The sequence below is a fragment of the Cryptotermes secundus genome, unplaced genomic scaffold, assembly GCF_002891405.2.
Source record: "Cryptotermes secundus unplaced genomic scaffold, Csec_1.0 scaffold1273, whole genome shotgun sequence".
Classification (NCBI taxonomy): domain Eukaryota; kingdom Metazoa; phylum Arthropoda; class Insecta; order Blattodea; family Kalotermitidae; genus Cryptotermes; species Cryptotermes secundus.
Window position 1 is genome coordinate 27,624 of NW_019727418.1, and position 13,345 is coordinate 40,968.

Here is a 13,345-nt window from a genome sequence, read left to right on the forward strand (position 1 = left end):
ATAAATTGCAAATGTCTGAAAATTTAATGCTGTGCAATATATTGGAACCTAAGATGAATGAGGTGAATCATTTAGGATATTAGATAGCAGTGAATTTTGTGACTCGTACAAGTCATCTGGTGCAGCTAGGGCAGTGAATGCTAGAAGGCTATTAGTAAAGAGACAAGAAGTACAGAAATGTGGTGGGGAATACTCCTGGGGAAAATTCAGTTGGAAGACTGAGAAGAGATAGAAGAATATTAAGATGGAACTTGGTCTGTTTTACTTTGCCTTCCCAAACGCATTAGGGTCATGAAGAATGAATTTGAGCTTAACACATGATAATATTAATTTTCATTTCTTACTACTAAGCACTGAAATGTTAGGTTGTTTCAGCAATGTCTGATGAAAAAGTGAAGAGTCATCAATTTCCAAACATAATTTTATCAGCTATTGAATCAAGATTGGGACTGAAAAGTACGTAAAAATTCAGATTATTTTAATACCAGGTCGTTTTTTATACTGTGCATTGTATTTTAAGGATGTTCATTATACTGTTATTGTTCTTGCTACTAACAGTTCTCCTCCAATTACACTTTTAAATTACTGAAGCCAAAAACGTTTCATTCTACTGTCAGTGTGTTTTAACATAGATAAATACAGCTTCTAAAATGGCAGGCCATAAAGCCAGAACTTTACATGAAAACCAGGGAAAACACTAGTATAAGGAAAACTCATTGGCACATTCCTTCTTCTATATTGGATATAATGTCTCTTATAAGTCACTAACTGCATTTAGATTAATTTTGTCTTTTAATTTTGTGTTACTGACTGGCTTCTTTGATGAGCTGCTAATGGCTCAAAGCAGCTCCTTCTAGCACTGTTTCTATTTTGTTCAAGTGAAGTCAATTCAATTAATTTCAAATTCAAAATAGTCAATAGACAAAAAGTATCCAATCTCATTTTTTTCTCTCAAACCTCTCTTTTCAATTTCTTGCCAGCTCCTTATTCCCCTCTTGATGTTTTGCAGTACCTAGTCAAAGCACCCTATTCTGGGTAATGCTATGGATTTCTTTCCTTTAAATTGGTATCCTTGTTCTCTCTGCTGTTTTATTTCCTCATATATGTGCTATGATGAAGTACTTTGCTCATAAAAATATTGATCTTTAGATTTTGCCAGATTTACATATTCTCAGAGCCCATAAACACAAAAACTGGGTTTTGCAATGTGTCACTATGTATGTGCGCCTTTGTAATTCCAGAACAGTTGGACATATTTTATTCATATTTGGTACCAGAGTTTACCCACCATAGGTCAGTGCCCACTCTTCACAGTGGGCTCCAAGCACATAATGGCGATTTTCTTGAAAGCAGCTCTTAACAGTTCTGATTTCATTCAATAATTTATTGGGACCACCTCTTAACCATTATAATTATCTCTCTTCCAACTCTATTAACACATTTTGAAGCTCAACTTCTGTAAAAATTTAATTTATAATTCTTTTCCTTCTACTTCATCATCTGCCTTAACACAACACCCATGAATTATCACCAATACATACACACATTGTTATTAACATTGTCACAAAGTTTGAATCTGCCTACATAACATTCATTAAATTAACACAGATAATTTTTAAAATTATTAATTTCACATGTGTGTACACATAATTATTTTTAAGATTTCTTAAATAAATGCCCCAGTATTATAATAAAACTTCCCTGAAGTTATATGAATCTGTTGTCCAATATTTTTTTTTTATTTTCACTTATATCCTGTGATGTTTTACATTCATCGAAGTATGAGAAGTCAATTGCGTTAGTACATTATTTCACATCAAACTCAATGCTTTTAAAACAGCATGTGTTCTTTTCATAGGAAAGAGACCTCCAACAGAGTCAAACAGAGCCAAGAAACCTAAATCAAAGAGCACCGAAGCAGGAAGTTCAAACAGTAAGGCCAATTCTGAAAGAATAATGCAACAGAAAAACTGCAAAAGCAAAACAAAAATTATGAAGCAAAAAAGTGATTCAAAACCCCACAAAAATATTTCCTTTAGTCTATCACAGCCTGCACTATCAGCAAATCCTACATCAAGCAGAAATGTCCTGCGTAACTGGCAACCACCCCTCAAGCTAGTTCATTATGATTATGATACAGAAAAAACGGCCCAAAATTCTTCGCTGAAAGATATAGCACCTTCTACAGAAAACGTGTGTGGTGATGAAAGTACTGAAAATGGACAAATATCCATGGACAACAAGGGAATAGATGCAGGAAAAGTGCATGCTGAAAGCAAGACTGTTGGTTGCAATGGAAATGGCGAAGAAGACAACCGACTGAGTCAGCAGTCCACTCAGAAATATGTAGAAAATGAAACAAATGAAACACAAGGTGAGAAGAGTAAGCATGAAGGAAGTCAGAGGGATGAAGTGAAAAATGTAGAAATGAGCTGTGTGGTTCAAAAATCTGGCAAGAAGCCTGAAAGTAACTCTGTTTGTTTAATAAACAGTGCAGATATTACTGCTGGAAATAAAGACCCTGATACTTCAAACATCATGTGTAAAGTTGATGGGAATAAGTGTAATACACCTTTTACTAAACATTTAGAGGAACTATATCAATGTCCGACACCTACAAAGCAAACACAAAATGAAAACAATCCTATTTTAAGAAAAGATGATCAAGACAAAGAACAAGACATGATAGTCAATGTTCGAGAAGGAGCTGGGAAAAATATCAAGAACAAATCTGAAAACATAATTTTGCCTCCTAACAAGAAGTTGCTAACAGCGACGAATAAACCTTCAGATTGTAATGAGGAGTCAAAAATGAAACCAGGCTATGGCTCTGTTTTGTGCCAGATGCAGAGTTTAATGGTCAAGTTGCCACAGTACATGCATTCCATGAGAACACTAACTGGAAGTGAAGAAAATTCACCATTACCACTTGATCTACTCTTGAAAGATCCGAGTCACTCACAATTAACTGGTGACATGACCAAGGAAATGGAACTGACAAAAGCACAGCCAGTGTCACCAGCAACAACCTTCATTAAAATTTCGGAACAAAACTCAGGGGCAAACAAATGTGAAGGGAAAGGATATATGAGTGATGATATTCTTAAAGCAGAAGATGAAAGAGACAAAAATAATCATTCTCAATTAATGGCTATAGATGCCAAGCAAATTGCTTCCAGTTCTGGAAATGAACCAGAAACAGAATGCCAAGAGTCAAGTCTCTTAATAAATGACCTTCCAATCCACAATTCAGAAGTTCATTCAGACAAAATGATAGAGACTCTAACTTTGTCCCCATCGGGAGCAGCAAAGGTTCCAGAAATCTGCAATGTGGACAGCATCGAGCTACAGAGATATAAAGAACATGAAGATGTGGAAACAGTGACACCAAAGGTTCTTTCTGACACTAATTTGAATTATCAGTCTGAACCTCCAAACCTGGCAACAAGCATATGTGATGTAAAACACACCATGCTAAACAGAACTGATGCAGCAAATATGAAAACTGCATTTCAATCCTTGGAAGCAGCAACAGCTGAAGATTATTCAGAAGAAAGTAAGAGTCCATCAGAACCTGTAACTGCAGAAGAACATTTCATGAAAACACATGAAGAAGCTTTGAACACTGCACCCTGCTCCATTGCGTCAACTAAGAATGACATGGATAAACATGGAACTCCTCATAACAGAATTCATAACAGCTTTAAACACCCAGTAACAAAAGCAGAACCACAAAGTGTAGTACATCCCTCCACTTCTATGACAAAAGAATCTCTTCAAAAGCAAGAAATAAATCAGTCAGAAAGTTACATCTACAAGTTGAAAGACATATTCTGTAAATCTCCAACAAAAGCAATGGAAGCTCCAAATATATTGGAAAATGCAGGTGAGAACCCTCTAACCAAAGAAAACAGACTTGACACTGCTAGCCATGGTTACCTATTGGATGATGATATTGGTCTGACGGGTTCTCAACTCCTTCACATTGAAGATGAATATCAGCGCAAGTTTCAAAGTAGAGAGGGGGTGGGCAATCATGCTTCCATATGTGGTGTAGCCACAGTTGCAGACACTGCAGTTTCTTCACCCAAGCTTCCCCCTCCAAACTGGGCACAGATTGTACAGGAGAAGAGACAGAAGCTGAGGAACGTCATTCGGGACATCTCAAGGCTCAAGTAAGCACAAAAGTGTCACAAAGGTTCCCGGTTCAGTTCCCCTCTTGAAAAGTTGATTAAGATCCTCAGTGTTGCTACTGCACAGAGGGATTACATTATCTTCTTTGTCTACAGGGTTTGTACGAAAAGTAATGTCAGTGATTTTATTGTGAAGTGACTATACGTCGCAGCGCGCCCAGACCGGTTGGGATCGCTGGAGGGGAAGTCAGCTTATGATCGCGTGGTCGCTTAGTTGTCTTTGAACTTCCTGAGAGTGACGAAAGGCTTTTCCGTGAAACTCGTTTTTGTCTTCCGTGCAAGCTGCAATGCAGCACTCCTTGGTCAAAGGATTGCCATCAAGTTTTGGGTGAAACTTGGCAAGTCTGCAGTGGAAACTTTTCCCATGATAAAGACAGCCTTCGGTGATGATTGTTTGTCAAAACGTCAGGTCTACCGGTGGCACAAGGTCTTTTTAAAAGGCCGCGAAGAGGTCGGCGATGAAGCCCGCGCTGGACGGCCATCAACAAGCACCACCAACGAAAATGTGACGCGTGTGAGAGAACTTTTGAACTCAGACCGTCGTTTGAGTGTTCGTTTAATGACACAGACATTAAACATTCCAAAACGTACCGTTCACAAGATTGTGACGAACAATTTGCAGATGCGAAAAATGTGCGCAAAGCTGGTGCACAAAGTGTTAACGGATGACCAAAAATCGCGCATAGTTGAAACGTGCCAAGAACCTTTGGACTTGTGTGAAAGTGACCCTCACTTTTTAGACAATGTCATCACAGGTGACGAGACTTGGGTGCTTGTGTACGACCCCAAAACAAAAAGGCAAAGTGCCGAGTGGCACACCTTGGCATCCCCTCACCCCAAGGCCAGAATGAGCAAGTCAAAGGTTAAGGTCATGCTCATTGTGTTCTTTGACATCAGGGGGCTCCTCCACCATGAGTTTGTACCACATTGTACAACCATCAACGCCAAATTCTATGTGGAAGTGCTAAAGAGACTCAAACGAAGGGTTTATCGCATCTAGCCCGACATCGCAGACGATTGGAAACTTCACCATGACAATGCTCCAGCCCACACTGCCTTCCTCGTGACCCGCTTCCTGACCGATTCAAAGGTGCCAATGGTTCCCCAGCCGCCCTACAGTCCTGACGTGGCTCCCCCAGACTTTTTTTTTTTGTTTCTGCGCTTGCAAACTCCCATGAAAGGACATCATTTTGGGACAGTTGACGAAGTCAAAGAGGCTTGCACCAAGGCTCTAATGGACATTCTGGAGGAGGCCTACCATGACGCCTTCGATGCCTGTAAATCTCGCTGGAAGCGATGTATCGATGCAGAAGGAGCCTATTTTGAAGACTTTTAATGTGTTGTAGCGATTTAATCAATGTTTTTTAATCGACTCACTGACATTCATCCATGACTGACATTACTTTTCGGACAAACCCTGTATACCAAGACCTTCCACGTGGTCTTCTGAGGTTTGTTGAAAATGTTGTATGCACTGTTTCACTCATATCCTGCATATTTCCTCATTCAATCTTCCTATTATATTACATGTATAAATTATGATTCTGTTACAACATCCCTTGCTGGCCTAAATATTCTCATCACTTTGTTTTCAAACACCCCCAACTCTTGCTCTTTTCTAAAAGAGGAAGAGACCCAGTTTGAGATCCAAACAAAACAACAGGTAAATTATACAGACACAGTATTCACGGATGTGACATCATGCAGTCTGGTAGAAAGCTATCACTTCAGAGAAACCTGCTGCTTACATCTTTACCACTCCTCTGCCCTGAAGATGAAGGGTTCCTTTCTACCAGACTACACAGCATCAGAGCCCACAAGAGAGTGATCTTCAACACTTCCAAGTGTTTTCTGGTAAGAGTTTTATCTCTGCACTCATGATGTTCCACTGGACAGATTACTGTTATGAAATGTGCAATCCATGAATATTCTGAAAAAAAGTCAGATGATCCACCGCTTCTGAATTGGTTGTCCAAACGTGCTGTAATGGCCAAACACCTAAACAGTGTCATATAAGGTAAAAAAAAAGTTTTCCCTGTGGTTACATGGTTAATCCAGCATCATACGATTTAAACATATGGGGAATAGAGGTATACCTCCACGCATTTTTAATCTAAGGACTAAATGCAGAAGTCACGTATATTTTACATTTATTCTTCTCTTTACAAAATATTACAATTACATAAACTTTTCAGTGCCCTTCTAACACGAGTGAGGAAAGAGATGTGGACACTTCCACAGAGTGCAGCATCTGAAGGCATCTTGAAACCAAGTCCAGTGGCACCAGCATCCAAGGGCACAGGTTCAAGATGGGGCCCCAGATCACACAACATATAGATTCATTTTGGCATCTGTTTGGGTACAATTCAGAATGTCCACAAAGGAATATAAACTAGATAAATTTTCTACATACAATTTGCATTAGTGCAAGCCACAATTGGTCCTATCAAGTTCTAGAATTTCATAGTGTTGTCTTATGTAATGTCTGTGAAAGTCCTTCTAAAACTTCTTCTGCCATTTAACTCTGCAAGAGCCATTTCTGTACTATGAAAATATTTCTGTTAGTCTTGGTATTTTTGCAATTACTACTGAAAGTTGATTTTCTGAAAAAGGAACTATCACAAACCTGTATAATTTCCACTCATGCCACTTCTAGAGCATCTCAAAGTCATCACGCTGTAAAAGAAGCCGGAAAGTCAGTGTTATGTTCTCAATATTCCTGTACAAGTTGATGCACATACACACACATTTAAACATTGCAATTTGTTATAATTCTGTTGACAACAGCTTTCTTTTAGATCTCCTTTATGCTTTCAATGCTGATGTAGTTTCGTTATTCCATAAGAAGGGTTAGTAAAACATCCATATAAAAAGCAAACATTGTTATATAGTATATACAATATAAAAAGCAAATAGTTCTAAAAAGTAAATTTTATTGTACTGACACAAACGTTCAGTGCTCTGAGTTTCTTGTTCACAACTCGGTTAATTACAAACCACAATATTCAGATAATATGAAAAATAATTATTCTCTTTTAATAAAAGTGGGTCTTAGGGGTAAGTTCATGACTTCCTAAATTTGGGAAGGTTTTATAAAAGCAAATATGACATCCATTTCCATAGAAGCTTCCGAGACTTCACAAAGGGATGCAACACTGCACCAAACATTAACATCTCATTCACTGATTGCACTGAAGTCAGATAAAGACATCTTTAAGAAAGTCTTTGTTACATTTCTTGCAGTAGTTTTACCAGTATGATGAGGTATGTATATATACACATGAACCATTCAAGAAGAACTATATTACTTCCATAATACAGACTGGATGTCATCTTGAAAGTTAGTCAGTGAGTTTGTTAAGGAAAAATATTGTATCCTTTCTATCACCTTGTAATCTTATTCAGTTGTTCTGTTTGTAGCATTAACATTTTCCATTCTGTTGACTGCACAATGTTACTTTGCAGTACAAGCACAGAGAATAAAGTTGAATACAATCAATGATGAACCTACCATTTCATTGTACTCCATGACATGTCTTCTGATGGCTGAAGTATCCACCCATGTTACAAAGTCCTCCAAATTCCTGTCAATATGCACACAAAGACTGCAATCATATCTGTGCTTACAGGTTCCACACGAATCATAAAATGCCACACCAAAAGATATGTATACAGGTTACAGTTTTCTGGGATGTAACACAGTTGTTTCGTGAACCCTGCTGCCACACTGCTCCTGAAGATGGAGACAGCAGTTTTCTCTGGAATGTTACTACAGTGAAACTGCGGTAGTACGAGCACAACTTCTAACATGTGGAAAACCACTGAATAAAATTGGGTGTTTCTCTTGTATGTTCATCACGAGTAATTCCTAACTAGCCACCACTGTTTTTCTGCATCTTTTTATATGAACTATACTTCCAGTTTTGGTTCCAAAGCAGCCCATAAGGTCCTGATAACCCATCCTCTCTGCCGTACCCTTGTTTAGGAGAAAGTTCACATTCCAGCAACTGTGAGCAGTTTTCCCCTTCCAAGTTTCGACTGAGAACTGCATATGGTATCAGCTACACTGTACAGTGTTTTCCCCTCCCTGCCACACAAATTTTCCCTTCACCTGAGCTTCCACTGATCTACACTGGATCATGATGTCACAGAACACAACTATGACGTGACTACAAAACTTGAAATAACACACCTGTACGAAGTCAACAGCTCATCAAGGGAACAAAATTGGCTCAATTTCAACCCTGTTTACAATACTGAAGAACAAAGAGAAATTATGGTATATATCAAACTCAAACAAACATTCTTTCTTTCATTCATAAATACATACTGGTGAAATTCATTTCATGATATAAGTGTGAGACTGTGTGACCAACATAATGAGATGAGATCTGTGCTACCAGCATAATGTCATAGGTGCAGGAACTAGAGATGACACAGCTCCTATCCCAGTGTGTTACAAAAAGGACTACTTTCATTGAGTCTGGTAGTGCAAATACATTATCAGATAGGAAAACAATCAGATATGGGTTCATATACAGTTTATGTGCCACTACCATAATAAAAGTTTCACACTGAATTATAATGGTCAATTCAAAACTATCACTGATGTACATAGTATCAAAAAGTTGCATGTATTTAGAATCTGTGATGTAGCGTCCACATGTATCAGTGTGATTTATACTACTTTGTGTGTTACATCTGTTACAGAAGCTTGATACAAGTCACTATATTCACATGAACGTACTTGCAGTGAACTATGGGTGGAACGTGGGCGGGAACTGTGAGTGGAGGCAGGGTTTCCATTGTAAATAATGGCTCATAATTAGTAATCAGTTCCTATGAGAAGTCATTAAGCAACTTCAAGAGAATTGTTAACTCTTTGATTCACAGACAGTAATATCACATACATGTGTAACTGTTATAAGTACAAATATCAGGACAGATTACAAACCCCCACTTCATCCCCCATTTAAAACATAACGATCTGATGATGGCAAACCAAAATAAAAAAACCTGTAACATTTTAAGTACCTTTTAATTATTTCATAATAAAGTTCCAATTCACTTAAATATATTTCTTTACACTCTTATAGAATTAGCATGGGAGGACATGCAGTGGATTCATCTCATTTGAGATAGGGTCCAGTGATGGGCTCTTATGAACATATTACTGAACCTTCATATTCCAGAACACGCAGTGAATTTATGGACTAGCTAAAAAACTACAGCTTCTTGAGAAAAGTCCTGTTCCATGGAATAATTTTATTTTTTATTATTTGTGGTTTATTTATTGGTCCTCTTTATACATCACATTATAAAGTATTCAATGATAAAACGACCAGTAAAGAATAAATGGGAAGGAATGTGGAAGGAAGCAGTCACGACCTGATTTTCAAGAGATACAATTAAGTCATCTACCTGGAGGGACTACAGAAAATCATGATTTCCATCAAGATGGCCAGTTTTGGGCTGAAATTCAAAATTAGCCTTTCCCAAATACATGTCTAGAGCTTTACCATTTGAGCCAGCTTGCTCACTTATGAAAATTATAAAATTGGCAGGATATATGCATTAGTTGCTGCTATAATAATCCTCACTTTTCCCCACTTGTGCAGCATGAAAATGACGTACCTTGCAACAATAAATGCTGGGTCCTTCACAACTTGTGGACCAACTCTCACATGTCCTTGTTGTATAAACTTTGTGGCCATGCGAAGTGAACCACAGGTCTTGTTCTTGACCATTATCACAGGGAGTCGACGGCGGCAGAAGGATGAAGCAGTCACATCATTGCAGAGCGACAAATCCCATTTTGTTGGAATCAGACCCAACATATACCTGTAAAACAAAACATTAACCTTGTTCCCTACTAAAAATTATAAGGCTGTGACACATTAATTTTGTAATACTTACAACTTTTCTAGTAACTGAGCACTTGACTCTATCCGAAATGGATCCTTTTGGTCCAAATCTTTTATTTTCCTTGCTAGTTCACGTATTTGACGGGACAATTTATTGTACCTGAAACAATGTTGTGTGCCATTGTTTTAATAATATGCGGTGTATTAGAAAGGTTATGTTATTCTGAAACGTAAACAGATACAAGTTTTATAAATAGAATCCGGCATTATATGTAAATTACGCAGGAATAATACTCACATGCCTTACAGATCTCATTGTGCACGTGTCAAAGAATATGATACCGGGTAATAAAAGTTTTTCACTTACTTCGTATAGTCTTCTCTTTTCTGAATACAGTATTTTCTCATAACTTTAACTTCGTGCAGATTGTTGTCAACTTCCCATGATATGAAATCAACCTTCTTTAAAAGTTTTTGCTCATGAAACTTTAGTTTTCGCACCATAATTATAAGCCCACACGTTTACCTATACACTACAAACCTCCAATCATTTCATACTGCAATCTGTACATCTGTACCGATCTGTACGATGTGTACAGGGTCTACAACGCATGTGATTGTTTTAAGAATTTCTCACACGATAGCGCGGCACGTTTATGCCATACGAACATCGGTGTCAATTTAAATTTATATTCTTTGGCGGGCTTTCTGAGTAGCAAATTGAACACTTGGGCAACAGAAACTGCAGACACTAAAATTCGACATAACAAATATCGACACGTTCCTGTCCCAGCCTCATCTACCGACATCTTCATAGCCATTTCCCTATGAACCATCTTCCTACTTAACCAACTCTCTGGTAGTAGAAATAGAACACTTAACACAGCTTTACCCTAGTTTGTAACCAAGTTGAATGCGGCTTGTTATTCTATTAGAACCCTTTCTGCAGTTATTTTCATTTTCATTTTTATTATCATTCAACAATCCATACATACAGGTATTACAACCATTTGGATAGGAGACTCAGGAGAGTTTAAGGATGATTTATTTTGCATATGTACATCCCATTATGTCATATGGAATAATATTTTGGGGCAATTTGACTCACAGTAATTTAATTTTCAAAATCCAAAAACTAATAGTGAGAATTATTATGAAGGCAAGAAATAAGGACTCTTGTCGTCCATTTTTCAAGCAGTTAAATATTCTGCCCTTATATTCTCAATATATATTTTCTGCATCAATTTTTGTTGTTAAGAATTTAGATGTATTTAAATTTAATTCTGCTATACACAGCATTAACACCAGACAAGGTTTTGACTTACATTTTCCAAGTAATAAATTAGCTAAAGTGCAGAAGGGTATATATTATACAGGAATTATGATATTCAGTAATCTACCACGAGGCAACAGGAATCTATTAAATGATATTACTAAATTCAAACAGGCTCTAAGAGTTTCTTCTTGCTGGTTCATTTTATTCTTTAAATGAATATTATGAATGGAACACAAGGGGTGATCTTGGTTCTTATAAATAGTATCTAAAATTATCCTTGACAAGTCCTATTAACTAACTAAAAATATATAAATAATCATCTACTTTAGATCTGCATACATACTAACTATGACTTTTATGTATTTTAACATATAATCTCTGTTGTTTTATGAATTTATTTATTTAGGAATCCATTTATTACCATAATAATTTTAGTACACTTCTGTGAGAAGTTATTTATTCCATTTATTGTTCATGCATGTTAGAAGTTTTTAGTTTTTCTTTTGATGTGTGAGTGATGTAATATACATTATTTGATATTGTATTGTTTATTGATAATATCCATTCATATGCATTGTTTTTATAAACTGGATGAATTTTATAAGATAAATGGTTAAAATATTTTTACATCTAGTATTTAAGTCTTTCTGTAGTCACATTTTATTATGTTTAGTGACTGTGTTGTCTATGTTTTATATTATGTTATTTTGACTTGTTCCAGTGATTGATTGGAATATTTGTTTTGATTTTTGACGCATTCTATATCCAGTGGTGTGTCAACTTGTTTATAACCCTGTAATTGGATCTACTTGAATACAAGAATAAATGAAATTAAAAAAAAAAAGTTCCAGCTGAATTAGATGATTTTAGTAACAAAATTCAACATTTTTACTTCCTAGGACCAGTAACAAGATGCAGCACTACAAAACAAAGCCAGTCACTGAATATGATCATAAGCAGATGACATTTTACTAAATAACTAAACCACCTTCAGTACAGCTATGAGGTTTTACATTAGTAATATGAAAATTAGCCACTGAACAGTTAAATCAGCTTGCAGACCATGTAGAGTGTGGTTACACATTTCATATACAACTATATCTTTCTTTATACAATTTCTTTATTAAAACCGTCACAACAAGAATAAAATTCTTCGATTAATGCTTTACATCATCGAGTCAGTTGTTGGTTTTTGTGATTTTGTTGTGTTCTCACAGACAAATTGGAGTATTCTATATTTTGTGTATCTATAATAAACTGTTTTGGCGGCTCATGATGTAGATGTAGTAATATTAATGTTAATTATTTAGTCGGTGCCTCATCTTACAAAATATTGTCCGTTCTGTAGGGAATGTAAACGATGACTCTTTCTTTATTTAATCTTCCCAAAAATATTACATGAACAGTAAAAATTGATGCTAGTTTCTACATTTCTCTTACTACATCCTTCTCTGGTTTACATATTCTCATCAGTTTTCAAACATCCTCAATTCTTCTTGTTTTCTGAACCTTCTTTCTGCCTGGAAGACGAATGGTTCCTCCATAATGTTGACACCTATTTACCACGCTACACAGTCTCATTCCAGTAGGCAATGTGCAAGAATTACAAGCATTTACTTGAAACCATGCTGGTACATATTTCATATCTGCATCCCTGATGTTCCACTGGATAAAACTCTTGTTAATCTTCATTAAGTTCTGTTCAATTTATGCAATCTCAAATCCCCGAATATAACAAAAGAGCACCCTATGCAGCAATTCCAAATAGGTTCCCAAGCCTGCTGTAAAGGCCAGATACCTAATTAAAGTTGCTTAACTAAGCGCTACACCATGAAAGCATATGGGGGAGTGGATGCATAGAGCCATATTTTCTTGACCTTGGCACTAGCTGGAGATGAGTGGTCAGCTTCATGTCCCTGCTGCTTTGCCCAAGGGGAAAGAGCCCCTGTTACCCACTGGATAGGAGGTTCGGTGGACCAGTCGGTAGGACACCTTGATGGGGGATCAGCCCA

General features: G+C 36.9%; 2 protein-coding genes across 2 annotated transcripts; one reads left to right on the top strand and one right to left on the bottom strand.

The window, feature by feature from the left end:
* Positions 1-1,939: 1,939 nt before the first annotated feature.
* LOC111864781 lies at positions 1,940-6,731 on the top strand. The gene is made up of 2 exons (XM_023852290.2): positions 1,940-4,175; positions 6,389-6,731. The coding sequence occupies exons 1-2, from the start codon at positions 1,957-1,959 to the stop codon at positions 6,528-6,530; spliced, it is 2,361 nt and encodes a 786-aa protein (XP_023708058.1). The 5' UTR covers positions 1,940-1,956; the 3' UTR covers positions 6,531-6,731.
* LOC111864782 (U3 small nucleolar ribonucleoprotein protein IMP3) lies at positions 6,327-10,709 on the bottom strand. Its single transcript, XM_023852291.2, has 6 exons — positions 10,425-10,709; positions 10,110-10,217; positions 9,828-10,034; positions 7,705-7,777; positions 6,820-6,869; positions 6,327-6,544 (listed from the first exon to the last, which is right to left on the bottom strand). The coding sequence occupies exons 1-5, from the start codon at positions 10,559-10,561 to the stop codon at positions 6,846-6,848; spliced, it is 549 nt and encodes a 182-aa protein (XP_023708059.1). The 5' UTR covers positions 10,562-10,709; the 3' UTR covers positions 6,327-6,544; positions 6,820-6,845.
* Positions 10,710-13,345: the final 2,636 nt, after the last annotated feature.

Coding starts and splice junctions, on each gene's coding strand:
- LOC111864781 (XM_023852290.2), top strand. CDS start 1,957: ATGCAACAGAAAAACTGCAAAAGCAAAACAAAAATTATGAAGCAAAAA. Junction 4,176..6,388: donor CGGGACATCTCAAGGCTCAA/GTAAGCACAAAA, acceptor TAAACTTTTCAG/TGCCCTTCTAACACGAGTGA.
- LOC111864782 (XM_023852291.2), bottom strand. CDS start 10,561: ATGGTGCGAAAACTAAAGTTTCATGAGCAAAAACTTTTAAAGAAGGTT. Junction 10,218..10,424: donor AAAAGAGAAGACTATACGAA/GTAAGTGAAAAA, acceptor ACATTGTTTCAG/GTACAATAAATTGTCCCGTC. Junction 7,778..9,827: donor CCAGCATTTATTGTTGCAAG/GTACGTCATTTT, acceptor GCATATTGACAG/GAATTTGGAGGACTTTGTAA.